Source organism: Centroberyx affinis, unplaced genomic scaffold, assembly GCF_046629955.1.
Source record: "Centroberyx affinis isolate AG114_WGS23_722 - 3 ecotype Tasmania unplaced genomic scaffold, CSIRO-AGI_Caff_v1 ptg000503l_1, whole genome shotgun sequence".
NCBI lineage: Eukaryota > Metazoa > Chordata > Actinopteri > Beryciformes > Berycidae > Centroberyx > Centroberyx affinis.
In genome coordinates this window covers 815,988-839,387 of record NW_027279155.1, presented here as the reverse complement: position 1 = coordinate 839,387, position 23,400 = coordinate 815,988, and the positions used below count along the sequence as shown (strand labels likewise).

At 43.7% G+C, this 23,400-nt stretch overlaps 1 protein-coding gene across 1 annotated transcript in view; it reads left to right on the top strand.

Annotated features, from left to right (window-relative positions):
- crocc2 (ciliary rootlet coiled-coil, rootletin family member 2) overlaps positions 1–22,480 on the top strand; it is a 30,672-nt gene extending 8,192 nt beyond the window's left edge. Inside the window, exons 5-37 of the mRNA XM_071517629.1 lie at positions 962–1,129; positions 1,213–1,296; positions 1,768–1,871; positions 3,044–3,188; positions 3,643–3,749; positions 4,316–4,522; positions 5,153–5,249; positions 5,434–5,523; positions 5,637–5,774; positions 5,952–6,151; positions 6,832–7,014; positions 7,464–7,608; positions 7,706–7,852; positions 7,969–8,199; positions 10,028–10,221; positions 10,517–10,644; positions 11,019–11,188; positions 11,301–11,480; positions 11,829–11,963; positions 12,254–12,397; positions 14,848–15,086; positions 15,199–15,358; positions 15,452–15,619; positions 16,797–17,187; positions 17,348–17,427; positions 17,645–17,765; positions 17,850–18,013; positions 18,105–18,545; positions 19,220–19,369; positions 21,248–21,448; positions 21,810–21,941; positions 22,088–22,267; positions 22,397–22,480. Coding sequence (XP_071373730.1) covers positions 962–1,129; positions 1,213–1,296; positions 1,768–1,871; positions 3,044–3,188; positions 3,643–3,749; positions 4,316–4,522; positions 5,153–5,249; positions 5,434–5,523; positions 5,637–5,774; positions 5,952–6,151; positions 6,832–7,014; positions 7,464–7,608; positions 7,706–7,852; positions 7,969–8,199; positions 10,028–10,221; positions 10,517–10,644; positions 11,019–11,188; positions 11,301–11,480; positions 11,829–11,963; positions 12,254–12,397; positions 14,848–15,086; positions 15,199–15,358; positions 15,452–15,619; positions 16,797–17,187; positions 17,348–17,427; positions 17,645–17,765; positions 17,850–18,013; positions 18,105–18,545; positions 19,220–19,369; positions 21,248–21,448; positions 21,810–21,941; positions 22,088–22,267; positions 22,397–22,480 — 5,508 coding nt within the window. The remainder of the gene's footprint in view (positions 1–961; positions 1,130–1,212; positions 1,297–1,767; positions 1,872–3,043; positions 3,189–3,642; positions 3,750–4,315; positions 4,523–5,152; positions 5,250–5,433; positions 5,524–5,636; positions 5,775–5,951; positions 6,152–6,831; positions 7,015–7,463; positions 7,609–7,705; positions 7,853–7,968; positions 8,200–10,027; positions 10,222–10,516; positions 10,645–11,018; positions 11,189–11,300; positions 11,481–11,828; positions 11,964–12,253; positions 12,398–14,847; positions 15,087–15,198; positions 15,359–15,451; positions 15,620–16,796; positions 17,188–17,347; positions 17,428–17,644; positions 17,766–17,849; positions 18,014–18,104; positions 18,546–19,219; positions 19,370–21,247; positions 21,449–21,809; positions 21,942–22,087; positions 22,268–22,396) is intronic.
- The last annotated feature ends 920 nt before the right edge of the window (positions 22,481–23,400 follow it).

Here is a 23,400-nt window from a genome sequence, read left to right as displayed (position 1 = left end):
GTTCTCTGTACCACTGTAATCATTTGGATAATTCATAATCACATTTAAATACATGACAAAGAAAAGTACCCCGTCCAACTGGGAAATGGAGCCCTAGAAGAATGTGATGGATAAAATCAACAGTGGCATTACAGCTGAACAACTCTGAACTTATTTTCTAGTTAAGTCTATATTTAAAAATTCATTGGTGTCATTATGACAAAATATGGCTAGAGTTGGTAACTTGTATCTCTGTGCTTGATAAAGCAATCCCAATAGAATCAACAATGAACACAATAGATTTTAGTTAATCCAGTTGATCCTGACATAATATGTGATGATAATTTATCTGTAATTCTCATTGATAGACTTGAGTGAGTGTTTGGAAGCATCTCTTAATCAAGCCATAAACCCATACAATTTAATCCATTATGTGTGTTAATGTGGGAGTAATTTGGTGTAATAAATCAGTAGTGGGGCTCTGTGGCTCACTGAAATTGCATTGACTAGAGCTTTGACCTCTTATATTTGGCACTGACAGTAGAGTTGTCCCTCATATTTAATCACATCAGTATCAATATCATTAAATTATGTGATGGATATGTAGTTAGAGTGCTTTACTTTAAGATGTTTCTTATTACAGTAATAAATCATGTCTCATGATAGCCTATCTATTTGGCATAGACATGCATTCATGGGTCACCTCAAAAATGCATTGAACAAATTCTTCCATGCATTGAATATTATCATTCTGAAATACAACCCACAATGAACAATTACAAAAATCATCGCTAGACTTTCCCATGCTAAATGACCCAGCTGAGTGCAACTGATCCTCTCGCCCGACCATTAATTATAGCTATATCCAGAGATATAGATTATACAGTGCATTTATAATGTGTACTGTAATGTGTAATAAGACTGGCCATGTCCAGTCATGTTGTCAAACTTGCTAAAGGTCAGGTGTCACCACCCCATCCAGCTGGGGCAGATGCTGATGTTGCAGTCAGCAGTGGACTCAGACCAGGACAGCATGTCGGCAGCCCACCTGCAGCTGCAGACCGAGGAGAGAGCTTACAGACGTAAACTGCAGGCCTATCAGGAGGGACAGCAGAGACAGGCCCAACTTGTTCAGAAGCTGCAGACCAAGGTAACTGGAGGTGGGGTTCAGAATTCAGTTCACCTCATCTCAAATTGTGTACCATTATGTACCTTATGTTTGTTTTATGCCAGGTTCTTCAGTACAAGAGGAGGTGTGGTGAACTAGAGGAACAGGTGCTGGACAAAACCTCAGAGTCTGAGAAGCTAAGATTGTTGGTAAGTCATGGGAGACTGTTCAAGAATCACATTATATATAACATTATAGCAACATTATAGCATTGCTAATCTGAACCTGTGGCATCCAAACTGACTTAAAGTCTAATGGCACAGAGTGGTTTAGAATGGTTCAGTGATGACCTGAATCTGCCCTTTCAAGCTGAATTGTTTTTTTATTCCATTGTTTATGCCTGCCGTTAAAAGCATTTCAACAACCAGTGAAAGTGAAATGTGAAATAATCGAAAAGTAAAACATGCACTTTCCATGTTTTGCTCTGTTATGTAAATATATTTCATTCATCCAAATATTTCACTTGGCTGTATGGCCTCCACAGAGCATTTGCATTAACATGTTTCTACTGTAATTATGTTGTTCTTTAAATTGTAGGTAACTGCTAGCTTACTACTGTAAATGCTGCCTTATACTGAAGTGTTACCAGTATGCCAGTTAGAGGTGTTGTTTGTGTTCAGCTGCAAGCCCACCTGGACTCAGCCCAGCGGCAGCAGCGGACAGAACAGGACCTCAACATGGCTGTCCAGAACAAGTCTGCACAGCTGGAGGAGGAGCAGAAGAGGTGAGCACTGGAGTGGGTACCATGCAGTGCAGGTAGCCAGGGCATCCAGGCAATAAAGAAACTTCTACAGACTCTGTAGAGGCAAGCAATACATGCTAGGGTGTTTTAGGAAAAGAAAATGCTCAAACATTGGATTCCAGAAATCAGAAAACCCACACCAGCAGGGAGTCTCTATTTGGATGCAGACTCAGAGCAATAAATTCATGGATAAGCCTGTTAGAAATTTGCTCCCGTTTTTCTTTTTCTGTTTCTTGTTGAGAAGCACAAAGCAAGCCGAAATATTTCTGAGAAATGTGTGGAGCAGAGATATTCCCAGCAGTTCTCTGGGCTTTCCTGTTGTTTTTCTCTGCCCAGGCTGCAAGGAGAGGTTTGGGGAAGGCAGAGCCTGGCCTTGGTAGATAAACTCAGCATCCAATTTGTCAGAGTAAATTAGTGGGACCATGTTGGTTCTCTTCTCCAAAGCATTTTAACGATGCCTCGCACTAAGTGGGGGCCGACCTCTGCAACTGATGCCAGATTTTAAAGCCCTGTGATTTATGGAGCTATGGAACTCTAATTGAAATGGCCATGGCAGAAACCCTCGTATTTGCCAGGGCCTGATCATTTTTACTGCCTAGGAGCACCACTTACTGCACAGTTACCAAGAACTATCCGCTTAAGCACTTTTTTTCAACTGTCATGTAGAGACTAGGTCTACAACAATGAATTACCTGTTTTGTGTAATATTGGGATTATTGAAGCCTTCTTTCCCCTGTTCTCAAGTCCCTTTAAGCACAGTCTCATATTATACATGCAAACACTGGTTTGGCTCCCTCTCAAACAGATAACTGAACATGGAAAACTGGCACGCTTTACTGTAACAGGGTGTGTGTGCAGTGTGAGAATGATGTAAACATTTTTGTAAATGACTCTACAAGCAAATCTGGTTGAAATTAGGACTGAGTTGACACAGACTTTATAAAACTGTCACACATGTTCACCCTGTAAGCGTGGCTGGCAAGGGTGGATCTAAAACTAGCATTATGAGCCCATAAATGTAGGAGTGATATAGTGGCCGCATGAGTGATGGAGTTTGGTTGCTGGGGTAGGGTTGTAAGAGGGTGTCACGACAGTAGTTGTCAAGTGAGGGGTGCCAAGGAGCCTCTCAGTGTAATGAGGCTTGTTTTCCCCAGGTGTGCCAACCTCAGCCAAGTCAACTCTATGCTCCGGGAGCAACTGGAGCAGGCTGGCACCGTCACCCAGGGGCTGACAGAGAGCTTGTGGAAGGCCCGCGAAGACGTGGAGTTGAGTGACACCCGTCTACGCAGAGAGCAAGAGGTGAGAAGAACCGCAAAAATGAGGAGCTTGAGTCAGAAAAAGAATACAGAACTCAGGTTAATCCCTCTCTGTACAGAGATTGTGCAATTAAATTCCTGTTGAGTTCACATGGGGTAGGAATTCCATTCATAGCCAGTTTCGTCAATTCATTCTTATTCTTTGTTCATTTCACTGCCATGATTTTTGAGCTGTTGTTTCCTGTGAAAACATTCCAACTGCTGAGAGGAAGGAAAAATTTGTGCAAACAATCTGGCATTCATGCTGTAAATGGACTACATCTGTTGATACAGGGAAATCCAATTGTTTGTATGTGTGCCAGTGTGTGTCCAAGAGCGTCAGTATTGTATCTGTTTGGGATCACAATAAAAATGAGAGGTGCCATAGTGTGCTGAAAGCAACCCTTACCACCCACCCTCCAGTCTCCAGTGCCCTTGTTCCCTGTTTCTCTCCCCAGACGTGTGCCTCCCGGCTGGGTCGTGAGCAGGCCCGTGTCAGAGCGCTGTGGCGCCAGGCCGCCTCCCTGCGGAACACTTTCACCCAGCTAAGGACTTTCACTGACAGGTGAGCGTGGCGCACTGCCAGAACCCCTCCGGCAGCCCAGGATTCCACAAGCACCCCCTCCTTTCTTCTGTCTCACCCTCGACACTCCAACCACAGCCATCTATCCCAGCCGAGGATCAAAGTGGAGTAGGTCAACGGGGTCGCCTGCTCCCCTGCTCATTGTTTCCTCGGTGGGGGACAGATAGCTTAAGGTGCCTCTGCTCGCTGTTGGAGTCATCCATCAGGACAAAGTTGAACCCTATAAGACTTGGCTTATGTCATGTCGAACCACTGTGAGCAGTGTTGAGGAGTAATTTGCTACAATAGCGATTACTCAGCTCATAGACAGCTGTGATCATGTCGGAGACTCTAACTTAAACAGGAGACACTTCAAAGTGAGCTGCGATCCTGGAGCTTAATCACTACAGGCATCCATCCTGTTCAAATACAAACAGACTGTTTTTTAATTAGACTGATGGCTCACAACTGTAAAAGTGAAAACAGCATGTCCCGTTTCCGTATCCTTTCAGATCTTTTATAGGTTCTGTCACATTCTGTCAAGCTTGATGCGCACGTCTCTTTTGCAGGACTCTCTCTGATATGCGTGGGGAGTGTGTCACTGCCAGCCGCCAGCTGCATGTTGCCTGTATGAACCTAGAGGCCAGGGTGACGCAGGAGAGCTCCTCTAGTGGCATGGAGATGTCAGCACTGGAAAGGCAACTGAAGGACAAGCTCAGGGAGGCCATGCAGCTTCAGGGTCGCTGGGATGCAGAGAAAGTTGAACTCAACTCCAGGTAAAGTGATTTCCTAATGGGTGTGTTCACAAGAGGCTCGCCTTCTGTGTGCCATGTCACACAGGCTCATGCAACAGACTTTTGAGTTACTATTAGGTGATCAGGACTGTATGAAGGTAAAAGCATTAAAAACTTAACTAGAAATTTTGGACTCAAGGTCATCTCATGTGCAGTGCAATTTTTTCAAGTATTCAGAATTCAGATTCTTTCTATGATTGACAGAAGAGCCAAATTTGATCCCTTAAATGGAACACCAAAGCAAAGCACTTGAACTACTACTACACTACTACTGTGGTAATGATATAGAAAAAGCAAGCCTTTTGTATCGTCCTGTGCACTTCAGCCAGAAGACCTCAAGAATATCAATGCAACTGACAGGAGGTCTTTGTATTCTGAACCTCAATTGGCTTTTGATCTTATCAAAAGTCATTGTACTGCCAGGGATTCTAGCACTGCCCTTTTGCAGAGAATATGATAGCGTTGATAGTCTATTCTATTGAAGAAGAGTACTTGTCAGTCCTGCATCTTCAATGTCTAAAGGAACTCAGTGACTATGTATGTGTGTATGTGTGTGTGTGCGCATTTGTGATGTGCTTCTCTGTCTATTTACATGCATACTTGTGCATCTAGGATCCTGGAGCTGACTGACATGGTGAAGCACCTCCGGAGCCAGAGCAGCGAGAAGGATGCAAGCCTGAACACCATGCAGACCAGTCTGGACAGGATGGTGGGACCTTGGGAATTAGGGGTGGGAGGTGGCAGATAGACAAGTGGTTAAAGGAGCTAAATTGGCTGTAGTCTGGACCCCGGTCTTGATAAACTCCACGACTTCCTTGTCTAGGGGCGGCGGTCTGGTGAATGTCAGCGGTGCTCTATGTGTGCTTATCTGACCTTAATGGTTTCCTGCACAGGAGACGAGGAGAACAGAGGATAAAGCAGAGATGGATGTCCTCCATACCGAGATCCAAGGCCTCCAGCAAATCTTATGCCATGTTCACCAGGTCAGCACAGAACAAAGCTTTGAGCGACATTGTAAATTGCGGTTTGTTAGCATATAAGAAAATCGGTGTATTTTTTTTTCCCCGCTCTCCTTCATTCTGTCTGCCATGCCCAGATGGTTGGTGGTGAGGGTGCCAGCAATGGCTCTGAAAGTGTGGCCTCCTCCTCGCCTCTCCATGGCCGGTCTCCTCTAAGGAACACCACTCTGATGGCTGTACAGACTGCTCTCTCCAAGCACCAGAAACAAACACAGGTCCAACAAAAGTCTCATCATACTTATTTTGTACTTTGTACTACTGTAAATGAAATTTGAGGAAGGATCTTTTGAAGCTGATCCATGAAATAGGGGGAAGATGTGTTGAATACATTATAATGACTTTTCGCCCCAGTGTCTTAACCCACATAACAAACACACACGTACAATCCACAGGATCTGTGTGGGCGTCTGGATGCGGCCCTGGAGCAAGCGGACACGCTGCGTGATCACCTGCAGGAGAGAGACACTGAGAGGAGGGAGGTGGAACAGAAGATCCAGGAAGTGCGGAAGGAAGGCCAGGAGGCTAAAAAAGCCTTGGAGGAGAGCCACAGAGACTGCAACAGATATCGCTCCTCACTGGAGCTAATCTCCAGGTAGCAAGCTGACCCATATACACCTTGATAACGTACTTCCTTTGTGTAGAATGGTGATTAGGCGTTTGCCATTAGGGCCTCGGGACTTTTGGAGGCTGCATTAGAATAGTTTTTGCTTTTATACCTATTCTTTTTGTTTCTTTTTTGCTGTTTTTATGTTCTTAGTTTTATATTGTTTTTCTTTTGTATTTTGTATACTCTAGTTTTGTTTCTCGTGAAGTTGCCTGTATATGTTGTTTTTGGAAAAATTAGCTACAATTCAAGTGTTGTAATGATTATGATGATGATGATTATAGTTTTGTTTTATTTTTAATAGTGAACGATCATCATCATCACAACCAGAAACAATATTTACAAGCCACCAAAAATAAAACCAATGTACTAGAAAATGTTTAAAAAAATAAAGTGTCTTGTTAATGTTGTTTTTGGAAAAGTGATATACAATTTAAGTGTGATGATGATGATGATGATGATGATGATGATGATTATTATTATAGTACAACAATGGGCCTTTGCTCTCTCTCTGTCCTCCTTCCTCCCTTCCTTCCGCTTTCTTTCTTTCTTTCTTTCTTTCTTTCTTTCTTTCTTTCTTTCTTTCTTTCTTTCTTTCCATCTTTCTGTTCTTCTGTCTTTCTTTCTGTCTTTCTTTCTTTCTTCCTTCCTTCCTCCATTGCTCACAGTGAGAAGGGCAGCCTGGAGAAGCTGCAGTCGGGACTGCGGCAGGAGGTGGACTCCCAGCGTGCGGAGCTGGAGGTACTGAGGGGCTCGTCACTGGAGCTCCAGAGACAGCGGGACCTCCTGAGGCAGCAGAGGGAGGATCTGGAGAGGCAGCTGGCACGGCAGCGCGCAGAGGCCCAGAGAGGGTACAGTTACGAGCAGGGCGAATGACCGTTACACAACGCACATCCCGTCACCCGCGCTTGTTTTCGAGCTCCGTTTGTTTAGAGTTTAGATCAGTAACACATGTCATTCTCCGGCCGGCAATGCACCCGGACGACATTTGGATGAAAATGTAAATGATTTACATTGCATTACTACACTCATGCAAGAGGGTGACTTTTTTTTTCTCCTTGTGAGGTTTTCCTTTTGCTTCAAAAATTTGATTAGCTGAGAATGAGAGCAGGACATGCGATCCAGTAAAAAAAGTAACTCCCTTAGAGTTCTGGCCTTTGGCACCGACATTTCTCCATCTTTCAAAGTAGAGATGGATTACTGTTAAGAGATTTTGTTTATATAAATAATGTCTGTGTGTATGTGTGTGTGAGAGAGAAAGAGAAAGACATGTATGTGATATGTTTTATGTGTGTTTTAGTGAGAGGAGTCTGGAGCAACTTGAAGGGAAACACTCTGACCTGCGCAGGGAGCTTGTGACAATGAAGGAGGCTCTGAGCCAAATCACGCTGCAGAAGGAGGTGTTGGAGGATGACAAGGCCAGCCTCGCTCTGGCTCTCAGCAAGGTAGACTGCTGTGTATTTCACCAGGTAGCCTGTACTGGATTCTCTCTGGGAGTCCTGATAGTTTTAATCCTTCTGATATGTATGATACACTCCACAGATGGAGTCCCAGAGTGCCGAGCAGGAGTTAGCCCTCACCAAACTGCAGAACCAGGAGGCTGCCTTAAAAGACTCTCTAGCCAAAATGGCTGCCCTGAGCGAAGGCTTGGCCAATGACAAGGTGGAACTCAACCGTATACTGCTGCTGGTCAGTGGGCCTGTTGTCCTGTAATGGCGATGGAAGGCAGACTTGAATAGCTTCTTTATACACTCAAATCATTTTTGCCAGAGTGAAACGTTTGATGATTGGTGTTTGGCTTCCAGACAGAGGGTGAGAAGGCAGAGCTTGGTGAACGTAGACGGGAGGCTGAGGTTGAGCGGGCCGCAGCCAGGGAGGAGACAGCACGGGTCCAACAGGAGATGATGAATCTGCTCGCTGAGAAACAAGCCCTGGAGAGCTCCCATAGCCACCTCCAGGAGGTCCGCCAGAGGCTGGAGGCAGAGCTCAGCCTGCTGCAGAAGGAGCACGCTCAGGCCCTGGAGCAGCACTCACAGGTCAGAGACCCCAGACCGTCCAGCCCCCTCTCCCCAGCTCCCACCACCTGGGAGAATTACACTGTGTGTTATTAACAGCTTTCAGCAGGTTTATGGGTCTCGTTGTCACATTAAAACTAATCGGAGATATTGGATACATCTGCCATGGTACTCATGGTCTTTTCCCTCAAATGGGATACGGAGGGGAGTTTGGGCCCCACTCTGTGTTTTATGAGTAACTTGGGATATGGGAAGCAAGGGATCCTCATGTACAAATGTGAACTGGAAAAGATAAATAGATATAGCAGACATATAATATCCAAGCAGAAGAGAATGAGTGAAAGACCCAATAAATTAACACCTACAGTATTCCCATTCTTCCTTAGCCAGATCCAGATCTCCCTGTTTCGTCTCCCAAAGAATGGAAAGAATTCTGTCCTGTTTTATTATCTGTTCTGAATGTGAAACTGGGATATCCATGTTGATCTCAGCTAGAATTTTACGAAACTAAACAATTTGACAAATTCCATCCAAACATTTTTAGATAACTTATCTGCAAAAATAAATCAGCCGTGTATAAAACAAGCGTTGGAGTGGCCTCCATTGCACAAAGCTCAGGTTTCATCCCCTTATTGAGAGCTATTCTCATCCATAACATTGGTGTAATTCATCCACTTTAATATTTACCTAAGGAGAGGCTGAAAGACACCATGTGCTGATATTTAGTTAGTGTTAGTTCATTTTAGTTTAGTTGAAAATCAAATTACAATGATTATTGCTTCTCAAACATTGCTATTGCACTGAAATATTAGAAGTTGCAGGGGGCCATTGTACATTGAGTCAGAGCAAATCTTCAACGGATGTGAGATATTATGTCAGGAAATGGCCTTTAAGATGCAGCAAGGAAAGGTGTAGAATTACAGCGAAATATTGGGCCATCTTGAGAGCTGACAGATTGTAGTAAATTGATCTTCTATTTCAGAATAGAGCCTTATCATAGCTGATTCAAACCAGTAGAATAAACCTTTGAATGACACAGAAACCCGTTTTTTTTGTCATTGCCTCAGATAGTGTTCTATGCATGCAGCAAGTATTTGGCTCTTTTTAGTCCTATTTACACAGAACTGCTATTACCTGGGGACGTTCAGTGATTTGAAATAATTTTTGAGGCCATCAGTGATTTTAATCTTGTGCAATATGTTTATATTTAAGTACAAATTCCATTGTAAATTCCATGCTGTATTTTAGTGAAACAAAGGTTTCCTGGTTTTACTAATCCCAGGAGAATCCTCATCTCAGTACTTTTGGACAAGAAGCAGGGGTTTTTTTTGTTGTTTTTTTTTTTTTATGTGGAAAAAAAAGTGTGTCAGGGTCCACAGTAATTGCACGTGCGCCCAGTTCATTTTATTTTTCCTGATAGTCATAGTGATTTAATTAGATATTAACCCCACTTATCATTTTTGTTTTGCTTCAGGCAGTTCATCTGATATTGTTATGAGTTCCTCTGCAGTGCCATTTGACTTTTGACATCAACCACTTGAAGTTTTGGCATGTTTAATTTGTGCATTGCAACAGTCAAGTCAGGGACATGTTGAGTTGAATCTCAGGACACCAAATGTGACTGTGGAAAACAGAGGTTGGGTGGTAATTCTCAATTCACCTAACAATGGTCCCACACATGCATACATGTTTTTAATGATGATGTATGATATAGTAATTAACTATTTACACTATCATTTATATTGGTATAATGCCTTGTAGCTTTTATTTTAGGGACTACATCCTACAAGCAGCAAAACATATAAATCAGTTGCTTGATGGAATTTCTAAATTGTGTATTGACCTCCAGGTCAACAGGCAAATGCAGGCTGTGTCAGAGGAGCTGTGTGCGTGCAGGAAGGAGCTCGACACACAGGCCATGGCCCTAAAGAGAGCCACCCATGACAGGCAGGAACTGGCCAAGGACAGGGCTGCACTTGACGTCCAGCTAACCTCTGCTGAGCGCAAGGCCTGTGGACTCACACAAGAGCTGGTTGCTCTCAGGTCTGTGTGTGTGTGTGTGTGCGCATGTGTGAGTGTGCCTGTGTGTCTGTGTGTGTATGTTTGCGTATGTGTTTGTGTTAGTCAGACCAACTGGTAATGTGTATTTAAGATAGTTTTGAACCTTTGAGCATATTTTACTTACTAAAGCGAGTCTCATGTAACAAGAGTCTTTAAGTAACATGGTTTTATTTGGAAACTATGGCAACCATGGATCATTGGATTTTATGACCTTCTGCACCTAGGGTTTCAAAGGTCTGTTTTTCAGAGCTTGAACCACTTTACCACTGTGTTCCAGAGTGGAGAAGGAGTCCCTGGAGACGGCTCTGTTCGAGAGCCAGGAGCTTGCCTCGTCTCTGGAGGCAGAGTGCACCAGGCTGGAGGGGGAGAGGCACAGCCTGCTCCTGGCTAACGAGGCCTTGACGCGTGAGTAGCCCCCTCCCTCAGAGACCCCACTGTCCTCCGTGCCAAGGCCCCTGGCCATGAGGCCTTTCCAACAACCCACTAGAGATCCATATTTCAGCTGTGAGCTCTGCAGCAGCTGGGCTGCGGGATCACTGGAGCTGCTTTCTCAGCTGACCAGGATCCCACCACACCACCCAAACAGACATGGATAAGATAAGCAGTGTTATGCTAGCATGTTCCACATAAAGATATAGATGGACATCCAGTATTCATAACAATTCCAAGTGTAGTAGCATCTTGATACTGTCATTCTCTGTTGTGTGTCATGAGTCTCCATCCAATAATTAGGTGGGATTTTGATTTTGATTTGAGTGTGGGTACATGTGTCTGTCCAGGTGATGCTGCTCGGATGCGGGTGGATGCTGAGCAGCAGGTGGCACAAGCAGCACAAGAGCGGAGTAACTTGGAGGACAAGCTGGCCCAGGTGGAGAGGAATGCCCTGCTAACCCAAAACAACAGAGAACAAACCCACAGAGAGCAGCTAGAGGCTGAACGCAGATATAAGGTACAATATGACTGACATGGTGAGGTTGACTCAATTGAGTCAGACAAATAGTTATCTTTTAACTCATTGGGAGTGTGTGTGTGTGTGTGTGTGTGTGTTTGGTGGGTGACAGGAGCAGCAGTGTGCAGAGCTGATGGTTCAGTGGGAGCAGGCTGAGGAGCAGCTGCGTAGGCAGTGTGAAGAGCTGCGTGTGCACAGCCAGACGGAGCTGCAGCAGGTGCAAGAGGAGCTGGCCAGGCTGCAGCAGGACTGCAACCAAAGCCTCCTGCAGGCTGAGAGTGAGAAGCAGCAGGTGTGTGTGGTGGTCTTCATAGCTTTGTGTTTGTATCTATTTATTTATATTTGGAATGTTTATGAAGCTGATGTGAAACAGGGCATCCTAGTTGTTAGAGATCTGTCTCATAACCAAAAAGTCCCAGGTTCAATCATCACAATTTACCAGTGTGTGTCCATCAACAGCCATGGGTCCTGTCAAAGTTTCCTCCTGCAGGACACTAGACCACTAAGTTGCTGTGGATAAGTATTTTAGCTAAATGACTAAAATTGTGAGATACTCATGTCTCCATGGCCAAATATTCTTCTATTCGTGAGATGTAATATCTTAGGTATGACCCTTGACCTTGTAGTTGTTTGTGCCCAGGCATTGTCCCAGAAAGCAGCAGAGAAGGCCGCCGTAACAGAGAGGCTGGCAGCCCTGCAGCAGGACCTGGCCACAGCAGGCATGGAGATGGAGCGCTTGCGGAGAGAGGCCCTTAGCAAACAGGAGCAGGACAAGGTCAATATATATTATATTGTTCTGCATATAGGATTAGAAACTAGCTTCATCTGACTGATTTGTGTATTTCACTGCTGTTTAACAGAATTTGTATTGTATGTGTACTTCAATCTCTTGTCTTGTTTTTACCAACAGAACATAATAAAGGCAAAACTGGCCAAAAACTAATCTTAAAAAAAAAACATTGAAACTAATTTTAGTGACATTTGTTGTCTTGATATAGGACAAATACGAAAGAGCACAGAAGATTAAAACCATCTTTTTTGTTTTGTGTTGATCTGTGTGTTCAGAACACAATGGCTGTCCTGCAGTCTGAGCTACAGGACTTGCGCTCTCGCTTCGAGGAGTCTTTGAGCTCCCATGAGAGTGCTAAGAGGAGTCTAACTGAGCAAGTCAGAGAGCTGAGCCAACAGAGGGAACATGCAAAGCAGGAGGTGAGGACCTCTGAAAACCCTGATTCCCACCATCTTTGTTCTGCCTCCCTTTTTTTTTTTTTTTAACAAAAACCTCATGCTTGTCTTTGCAGTGGCACCAGTGTACAGTATTGGTGGGAATGTTGACCCATACAGGACTAGTGTCAACCCAAAGTGGATGTTTTATTGGCTGGGAGATGTAGAATTGGAGAGGGAAATATAAGGAATTGCAGAATATATAGGGAGGATGTCACAAGATAGATGGGCAGAGGTTGTTTGTAGGGGCACGGAGACGGATAGGGAACGGCAGGCTTGTTTGGCTTGGCATGGTGTGGGAGGCCTGGGATCTGCTTCTAGGCCAGTTGTAGGGGGAATTTGTACCAATTAGTACCAGTGCGAGGGAAAGCCATTTACCATAGGCCTCTGTTGACATTGGCCATGGCCACAGAGCTTTACTAGCGTCAGGATGCCACCAGGTGCACAGTCTACAGAGCCAAATCCTACAAGGAGGGATGCTGTCCATGCTAAAGACACCCGGTCAGCACTCTCTCTCACTCTTTCTTCCCTGTCGGCTTCCCTGGAGGAGAATGTGGTCATGTTGACCTTGATGTAAACAGAGCAGTGCAGTTAGAGACTATAACTTTGGCCCAATGACATATTTGCTGATACTGTGGGATTTTTTTTATCACCATGCTATAATGTGTATGGATTTAGTACACTAAATCTCATTTCATCTGTTGGGGTTGTTTGAGTTCAGGATTCCAGGCGCTGAGTCCTGAGGCATTTTAGTGAAAATAATAAACTCACAGTCACCTCATTGGATATAACTCCAGTGTTTTATGGGCCTCACCATGCCTCTGATTTAAATGCCTGGTCTCCCTGGAAAAAGGGGTTGTTTATCTGTGTGGGACTTTCTGGTTTGAATAAAAAGCAAAAATGAGGATCATCCTGTCTTCACTCTGTCTCCTTAGTCTTGTCAAAGTATATTGAATGAGGTTGTGTGGAGTCAGAGCAGAGGGGTTTTGGGGTTTGGACAGCCCTCCCTACTGTATATCAAGGCGGGCTACAACGACACTGTCATATTTGGCGGCCACCCCTGCTCCTTCCCTTGTTTGATTATTTTCACTAATCCCATCTCAGGATTCTCATGTCAGACAGTGACAAAGCAGGAGTGAGAATGTGTGACTGAGAGCGAGAGAGTGAGGGAGGGGAGAGGGAGGGGAAGGATACCGCCCCTGGTACCATAATATGAAATCAAAGTTTGAGTTAACCCCTTGTGTAAATAAACTGGTGGGGGAGTGTTTATTTTCTCCCCTGCAGCAGCGAGAGGCTGGCTCCACTGGGACTCCGGGTCCCCCTCTCTCATCCACACAGCACAACACTGCTGCCCTCATTCTCTGCCCTCCTCCTCCGCTCTCCACCAAAAAATAAAGATAAAATAAAGTATAATTGGCCAGATCAGCACTGGATTGTTTTTTCTCACATTAGAATTTATGAGAAGGAACCATCCTGTGTGGCCTCTGAACATAACACTCCTCCTTCTCCTCCTCATCCTGCTCCTCATCCTCCCCCTTCCTCACCCCCCTCCACCCTCTGGAGCTGCTGTTCATCATGTTGCCTGCTGAGGATTCTTCACACTGCGAGCTGCAACATGGAGATGGGGAGAGACAGCACCTGGCTACAGGCCTAACTGGCTCTTATCCATAGCCAGATAAGCTCTGTCCTCCCTAGTTCTCTCGCTACACACAACATGTTGCCATAAAACAGAATAGAGGTCATACACTATCTGAGTTTGTGTGCAGAGCACTTAGATGTTGAGTTTGAGCTTTCAAATCACTAGACCTTGAATATCCAATCCAAGAACAGTCTCAAATATGACGTAAGGTTGAAGGTTTTTCCCTTTTTCAAGTTTGATAAGTTGATGATATTTCAAGTTGATCATATGCATGTGTTTGAGCTTTTGATGTACAGCCTAATGGGAGTTTTTTATGTATTTTGAGGCTGTAGGGAATTTTGTTTATATTGATTGTTTAAGTTGAATTTATATTGAAAACAGACCTGTATTTTGAGCTCAGATGGATATTGAAAACTGCTAAAGGCTATTTTTCATGAATGAATCTTCAAGAACCCTATGTGAATCCACCTCAAATTTATGTGACCAAATACATTCTGGATTGGGGTGTTAACAGCTACTGTCTAGCTACGGTACAACCCACAGTGGAAACATTTTGCCAAGCTGATTATTATTAAAGGGGAGTTTACCTGGTAATCTACTGAATAAGGAGTTTACTTACTTTTTCTATAAGGCCTATTAATATAAATGTTAATCCCTTTTGTCGAGGAAATCATGAAAAAGTATTTTATTATATTTGTCATATCATACCATTTGTTATCTATAAAATAACTTTAATTTTAAATTAAAATAAGATGGGCGACTCTCCTCACTTTTGTTCTCCATTCTGGACTTCAAGGTGGAGGGCCTGCGGCGGCAGCTGCTGGAGGCAGAGGATGGACGCAATGTGGGGCGAAGGCAGCTGATTGAGGCCCACAGGGAGCTGCAGGAGTGTGCCCAGGAAAGGGACAACCAACGCAAAGAGGTGCTGGACCTGAGAAGGCTGTTGGGCGATGAGACTAGGGACAAAGAGGCCATCCAGGCCTCCAACCAGGAGCTGAGAGCTTTCATCAAGAGAGCAGAGAGTGACAACAACAGGTACAGCAGCTACTCAGGATTGCAGAGTCTCCGTAAACACGGTAGACACTCTAGCAGCAGTGGATATTTTTTATGTTTTCTCTTGCGTTAACTTTAAAAACATCTTGATTAGCTTGAGACGAGCTGTGGAGGAGAGGGAGCAGAAAGTGGCGGTCTTAGAGGAATGTAGGAACTCAATGCACCAAGAGGCAGCCACTCTGCGGAGCAACATGAGAGAGCTGGAGAAGTCTCGCCTGCAGGCACGCAGAGAGCTGCAGGAGCTGCGCAGACAGGTGAAGCCTTACATTAAGGTTGTTAGTTTCCATCTGATTTATTTTAAATAAAGCATTACATTCAAGTAAAATGCGTTGCCTTAACGTGAGCAGGTAAAGGTCTTTGAAGGAGAGAACAGCCAGCAGAGTCAGGACCTGCGGGAGCTGCAGGCGCGGGTGTGTCAGGAGGAGCAGAAGGAGGAGGAGGCGCGTCGAGAGGCTTTCACTCTGAAGCAGAGAGTTCTGGAGTGTGAGGCTGGCAGAGAAGCAGCCCTGAGTGAGGTAGAAGCCCCCGGGGATTAGTCTGTTAACAACATGCTAGAGCAAACATTCCCTCCAGGCATACATACTTGAAGAATACCTGCCATACGTGATGAAGAGAGAGCACATCAACCGTAATATACTGTATATTCTACTGTATGGACAACTACATTTGGTAGCCTTAAGTTTTACTTTGGAATCTGTGGATTCAGTAACATGAATATGACTAAACAACAATAGGATACAATAAAAAGCTCAACAATAGGACAATTCTGTGATGAAATTAAAAAATTCAAATCATATTGTATGTTAGTACCTCTGTGGGTTAATAGTATAACGTTAAAGTATAGCTATGCTATAGTAAAGTATATGGAAAAAGTAGGCTTTGTAGTCTTGGGGATAAAGAAGGGTCACAGTTGTAAAGTATATTGTTGTTTACCCTTATACCCTAGCCATAATCCCTGTATCCCATAATCCCCCATATCAGAGTCTAGTAAATAATCTCCAAATGCAATCAGCGACAAACTCCAAGCTTGTCATCCCAAATCTAATCCCAAAGTTACCCTATACAGAAATCATATCACCATTATTGATACAGTATAGTATAAATATTATGGATCACTCGGTATACCCTAGACAGAGTTGTTGATCATTGTTTTTCATCACTGTTGTTATATATTTGTTGTTATTTGACTTAGCCTCCATACATATATCTATATATGCATGTTTAATTATAGGGCCTGTTATAACTTTATTACCCTTTATTGAGTCCAAAGCAAATGAAATTGGCTAGTATGATAGATATGCAACATGTCTAATATATGAAGATCCCAAAATCAAGATGTCTCCCTATTTCAGAAACAGACACATTTTAATATTGTGTAAGCTAGATCATTTGAGAATATTTACAAAAGAAAACACTCTACATTACATTTAATCATGTGTAACTAGCTGCTAAATGTAGACAACTGATGGAAAATTGTTTCTTCAAGGTGCGCATTTGACAAGTATGTCTCTATTCCTTTCATGACTGAAAAAATGTATGAATCCTCTTAAAACTACAGTAGATGCCCCAGTCATGAATTATATACTAATTATATACTATGATATACGTATTATATAATATATGACATAATCTATATGATAATTGATAGAGAAAATTATTTTTCTCATGTGACTGTTGTGTGTGTTGGTGCAGGCTGCAGGGCTGCAGCGTCGTGTGGTGGAGCTGGAGGAAGCGGAGCATCAGAACAGAGAGTTGCTGCAGGAGAGAGAGGCTTGTCTGCAGCAGAGTGACCAGAGGCTCAGAGAAACCTCTGCCCAGCTGGAGGGAGCGCTCGAGGACGCCAGGGGTCAGGTCAGGGAGCTCACCCTGCGGGCCGGCCTGGCAGAGGGCAAGGCGCAGGGCCTGGAGGAGCAGCTGGGCCTGGGCGATGGCGTGCGCCGGGACCTGGAGCTCAAGCTGGTGGGGTTGTATTCAGCGCTGCGCCGCACCCTGGGCATCGGCCGTACTGGACTCTCTCAGTACTGCACCTCTGGGTCCCGTAGACGGTCTCCCTCTCCCTGGAGGAATCACCTACCAGTGAAGGGTATGGCCATGCACTTAGGGTATCATGCAATTAATAGCCTGCCTGTAGTGTAGTCTGTAGTGTCTTTACTATGAGTAGATGCATTAGTGAATGTGGTCTCTGTGTGTAGGGGGGGACAGTGTGGCAGAAGGAGATGTGCCCTCCGTGTCTCGTGGTGAAGATGAAGAGCTGGATGTGGACACAGTGCAGACATCGCTGCGGGAATTCCTGCAGGAACTCAGGGACACACAAAGAGACAGGGTATATTTGAACTGCCTCTTAACTATGACTGGACAGAAGCTCAAATTCAAAGGCACAATCCTCAATCTGTTAATTTATCCTTGTGTACTGCTGATCTAGGATTAGTGTTGCCATTCAGATGGTCACAGGAACCTGGTCGATCAGATTAAATAATGATTGTGCATGTTCAGCAGTATTTTCTACACTTGCTATACTCTGAATAAACTTTGTCCTGCAGGATGAAGCCAAGGCCCAGATAGCCAGTCTAAGTCGTCAGGTGACAGAACTCAAAGGCGGCCAGGACAAGTCAGCCATCCAGCTGCTGAAACTACAGAAGGCCTTGAAGGAATTAGAGGAGGGTGAGGGAGCCAGCGGATCCTACAAAAATGAATATCGGTTATTAATTATGTTCAGAGTTATATTTAGTTTACATGCTCTTCCAGGGAAACGAGAGATAGCAGAACGACTGCAAGGAGCGCAGATCTCCCTTTCCCTGCAGGAGGAAGTAGCACAGCGTGGAGACAGGGAGAAGAGAAGCCTTGGGGGGGAGGTGGCCAAACTCAAGACCAGTTTGCAGGCTGCTGAGACTGAATCCAAGGCACTGCAAGTATGTTGAAAAGCCAAGAAAAAGACAATATCAGAAATCCCACACAGTACCTTCAATGAATTGTAAAAGTTCTGTGCCAATTTCTCCACAGGAGAAGCTGGAGCGTTCGCAGGGCTTAGAATCTCGAGCGGATGCAGAACAGCGGAAGCTGAAGGAGTCCCTGGAGGCGGCGGAGAACAGGGTGAGCCATCTGGAGCTGTCCCAGCGCACCTGCGACGGTGAGCTACAACGGGCCCAGCTCAAGGCGGCGGAGCTGGATGCAGAGGTGGCGGCACTGCAGGAGAGGCTGACGGAGCTGAGGAGGGAGCTGGGTGATAGCGAGGACCAGTGTGCTGCACTGAAGGTCAGTGAGGAGAGGCTGGCCACATCTCTAGCTCGGGCTGAGCAGCATGAGAGCCAGCTGAGAGAGCAGCTCCACAAACTGTCAGCCTCTCTCAGTGACAACAGGGCCAGCACTGGAGCCATTCAGGAGCAGATCGCTCAGCTGCAGAGGGCTCTGACTGTCAGTGAACAGGACCGAAGGCTGCTGCAGGTACGGTCCGTCACCTAATTACACCCACTCAACGATGAGTTAAAAAGATGAATAGGTGGAGGGCACAGGAACATGCTGCAGGCAGAATTGAATTTGAAGAATAATATTTATTCAGGTCTGTTAAATAAAACAAATTATGTGCACTGTGTATTTTTAAGGTTTTTCTACTCAGTCCACCTAAGGATGTTTAATTGAAACTTCAAAATAAGATGAATAGCTGAGCTTCCATTACTGTGCTTTGATTTACAGTGCAGCTATGTAACCTTTTCAGTTACAGTTTTTTTTTTATTTACCTTTGCTGCCGTGGTTTTCCTGAAGGACCTCAAAGACTATGCAATAAAATGCTCAGGCAAGCTCATTAATTCTCCAAGAGCTTCTCAGGAGAGCTTCCCGGGTTTAGTTTGGGACTGCACTTTAAAGATGCTGTGCAAACAAAAACATGGCACGCTCGGTATAAATCTCTTTTATTTTGCTCAAAACCTGTCCGCTCATTGCAATAAAAAGCAAGGGAAAAATCCCAACTCTTGCCTGCAACATTTGAACAGTGTCTCAGGAACTGAACGAGAGACAGAATATGAAGGAAGGTGAATAGGGTCATCCTAAGTGCAGATTCGTGTTTTGATCAAAGTGACTTGCCCAGTGTATAGTATATCTTAAAATGTGCGCTCCCATAGGAACGTCTGGATAAAACACGAGATGCCCTTTCAGAGAGTAAGAGGCTGAACCACACGCTAACGGAGCGGGCCCAGAGCCTTCAGAGGGCCCAAGAGGACTCAGAGCTGAGAAATTCTGAGCTGGAGAAACATAACAGGAGCCTGAAGGAGGTGAGTAGGCTGATGACACAAAAAATAAAAGTTTCCCTCCTAAATCTATGTTTGCCCTTATAGACCGTCTCATCTCAAGATTTATATGGCAGGGTAAGAGGCCCAGGGTCAGATACAAAGTATTACAACTGGCAAAACCCAAGAGGGGACTAGGTCTGCCCAACCTGAAACATTACTGGTTAGCGTCACAATTGCGAGCAATGATGGTGTGGTTATCAGACGATACAAGTACAAGATGGCTCAATATAGACAAAAGTGGTCCCCTTTACTAGGATTAAATCAATCAAAAATCTCCTGGGAGAATGGTCAAAGACCACATATGGGGCTTGGAAAGAAGTACAGCAAATGTTTAAGTTGCCATGTGATCTCTCTATCTTGAGCTCAATTATTCATATTAAAGACTTTTTGCCTTTAAAACTTGATGCAGGATTTAAAAATTGGACACACTTGAATCTCCATTTTGTACATCAGTTATTCAGTAATAACAATTTCAAATCATTTTGAATTAAGAGCAGATTTTAATTTATCAAGAACAGAATCTTTTAGATATCTACAGGTAAGAAGCTTTATATTCAAACACCCAAACTGGAACAGATTGATAGATCCCTCCCTCTTGGAACAGTATTTATTGAAAATTCAGGATGGAATACATGGGAATAAGCCAATAACTAACTTACATAGAATCCTAGCTTCAGTGATAAAGGACAATACCTATCATGTGAAAGAAAAGTGGGATAGAGAGCTACAACAGGAAATAAGGGAGGAAGTTTGGTAAAGATCTGTGCTCAGGCCCATACAGTCACTAACGCCAATTCGTGGAGAGAATTTCAATGGAAGATATAGATCCAGAATAAAATAGATTTTTCAGAACGCCACAAATTGTGGCAAAGATTAATCCAAACCAGTCAAGTAGATGTTGGAGGGGATGTGGAGAGACCATGGCTACCCATTTGCATATATTTTGGCAATGCCCATTGTTAGATAACTTTTGGAAATCAATTTTTACCACTGTGAACAAAGTATTAGATGTTGAAGTGGTAAGAGACCCTCTGATAGCAATTCTTGGGATGAAACTCACAGTAGGATGTATCTCTTACAAATATTATTAACAGCAGCAAAGAAAGCAATTACAATAACATGGCTTAAAAAGGACCCCCCCACCTATGATGAGTGGTTAACAATTCTAAGAAGCATTTATACAATGGAAAAAATTACGTATATGCTAAGACTACAGAGGGAAATTTTTATAGAAAGATGGACACCACTAATGGAGGCACTGGGGGAACATTGGGATTGATAACTGAATGAACATATACTTAGTAAGGAACTGGACTGCAGGTGATGCTCTGAGGTAGTCTACTGTGTCTTCTTTAAAGTGAGACAAAATAAACAGGAAATTTTATTTTTTATTTTTTGATAAATAATATGGATATTTTCCTATGTATATTGGACTGAATATGTATGTCTATGTAAGGTGAACTTGTATATAACCCATGTTTAGTTTTGTTTTGATATGTTTGTGTTATTTACGTTGGTTATTTTCAGTATTGTCATTATTATTATTTCAATTTGTTTTGATTTATTTTTATACATATTTTCATGTTGAATTGTTCGGATATATAAAACTCTACAAAAATTGTAACCCCTTGTAAAGGAAACTGTCAACCTATGTTGAAATATTTTTGATGTAAAAGGGGATGTGAGAAATAGCCAAATAAAAAATAAGTTTAAAAAAATAAATAAATAAATACAAGTTTCATTATTTTTAAAGGTGCTCAACAGTTCCAAGTTGAGACCAACATTCCCGAGTTGAGACTTGAGAGATTGAGAGATTTTGAAGCAGAGTGCGATTTGTCCGGATGATTGACTGTTCCCCAGACCCTGAAGCAGAGGCAGGAGGCCGAGCTCCAGGCCCAGGGGAGCTCCCAGCAGCTGCAGAGGGAGAAGGAGGAGCTCCAGGACAAGGTCACCAGTCTCCAGAGCTCCCTGCAGAAGCTGCAGAAAGAGAGAGCTGAGCTGGAGAGGGTGCTGACCCGTCTGGGTAAAGACAAGGCTTCACTCAGAAAGACACTGGAGAAGGTGAGCTGTCCTCGTCTCTGCAGTGTACTATTTTTAAAGTCAGACATCAGTGTTTACGATGAAAACGTAATGGGGAATAGCCTTGGCTATTGATTACATTGACAAAAATTAACTTTTCCCCGGACAATTGGTACAGATATAAGTAATTTCATTAGCTTATTCTCCATTGTTCCTTTTTCCACATACTCCTCTGTCACATATTGTATAAAGTTATCCTAAAATGATGGAAACATGTAGGTGTACTGTGAGAATTGAGAGGCCCTGTGCAAGGCTTCTGCTACATGCATTACAGAGAGGCACGTGAGTGCAGAACAATCATGGCAAAGTCATTCACATTATGTCCTGCTCATGCTGTTGTCAGGTAGAGCTGGAGCGGCTGAGGAGGGAGGAGGAGGCAGCGTTAGCAGCTCAAGGGAAGGAGCAGCTGGGGCAGACAGTCCACACCCTGGAGCAGGAGCTGGATGAAAAGCAGGTGGAGGTGCAGATCCTGCAGGTGAGAGGCAACTGCATTATGCCATTAAGTTTTAGGAGACTTGCACCGGCATAAAAGATCCTCCCTCTGATCTCTATTGTGCACCATTGAAAACTGATGCTCTATTTTGAATTGGGTAAAAAAAAAAGTGTGTGAACCGTGTTTAGGGCCAAATCTCCCAGTTGGAGCGCTCTCATGCACAGCGCCTCCTGGAGGTGACATCCCGTCATCGCCAGGAGATGGACATGGAGACTGATCGTCTGAGGGGCACCCAGCTGCAAGCAGAGTGCGCCCTGGAGACCAGGGAGAAGGCCCATCGCCTGAGGGTCAAATGCCTGGAGGACCAGGTATTGTAATTGTAACTGTAGATATCTCTAGGGAAGGTGTGCTTGATTACTTTGTTACAGTAAGTCTGTCTCTCTGTTTCTGGCTTTGTCTGTCTATTCTCCAACTTTTTGTTTCTCCGTCTTACATAGGTGCTGACTCTGAAGGAGCAGCTGGATCAGGAGATGAGAAGGCGACAGGCTTATGTCCATCAGATGCTGCAGCCTGGTGTGTAAGCAGCAGCCCTTTAGTGAGATATGTGGCACCTCAAGCCTCCATATTCATTGTTCTTCTGGCAGCTTCCCAACAGCATTATGTTACAGCAGGCGACATCCACATTTTGAAGCACATACACACACAAACACACTCCCAAGCACTTTGTCCCACCCGTGCACATGTGCACACTGGATTACATTAATCTGCAGGAAAACTCAACAACAACAAACAATGAAAGTTTTGTTTATAAGTGGACTGGATGTGCCAAATTGTTTTAAGGATTTTCTCTTGCTCGCTGCAGTTGGCGTTTCTAAGTCTGTTCATGCTGTGCCATTTCTTCAGGAAACAATGTGATGAAAGTTTCCTTAGTTGGTGCTATATCCCACTCTTATTGATTAATCATATACTCATATTTGTCATATGCTTATCATGTACTACTTTTTATATGTCATAATTACTGTTTGTGTAGCCCTAATGAAAAGTTGTTTTTAACATAAATGTTTTAAAATCAGAATATTTACAATAAGTGTTTACAGATTTGGATTGATTTCTGATTGACTTGTGATTTCTGATTGTTTCAAAGACGGTCATATAAGGGTCTATATGGTAACTTCTTCACTTGGTTATGTATTATTTTTGTCATTCAATCAATGTTAGTGTAATTACAGTCATATTTCAAAGAGCTTAGGATTGTTTTTAATAAAACCGGGTTGTATCTGAGCACACGCATAATCCAATTTTTTTTTTTTAAATGATGAGATCTGATAATCAATGAGGTTTATTCTGCTGACCATGCACCATTTTCATGAAAAAAATTGGAAAAGTCTCATTTATTTTCATGTTTCTGTAAATTTTTTGAGTGACCAGACTCCTCCTCCATGGCGTGTGAGCTCCAGAATTTGGTTTGCACCATTAAAAGCGTTTGTGGATATAGTGGTAT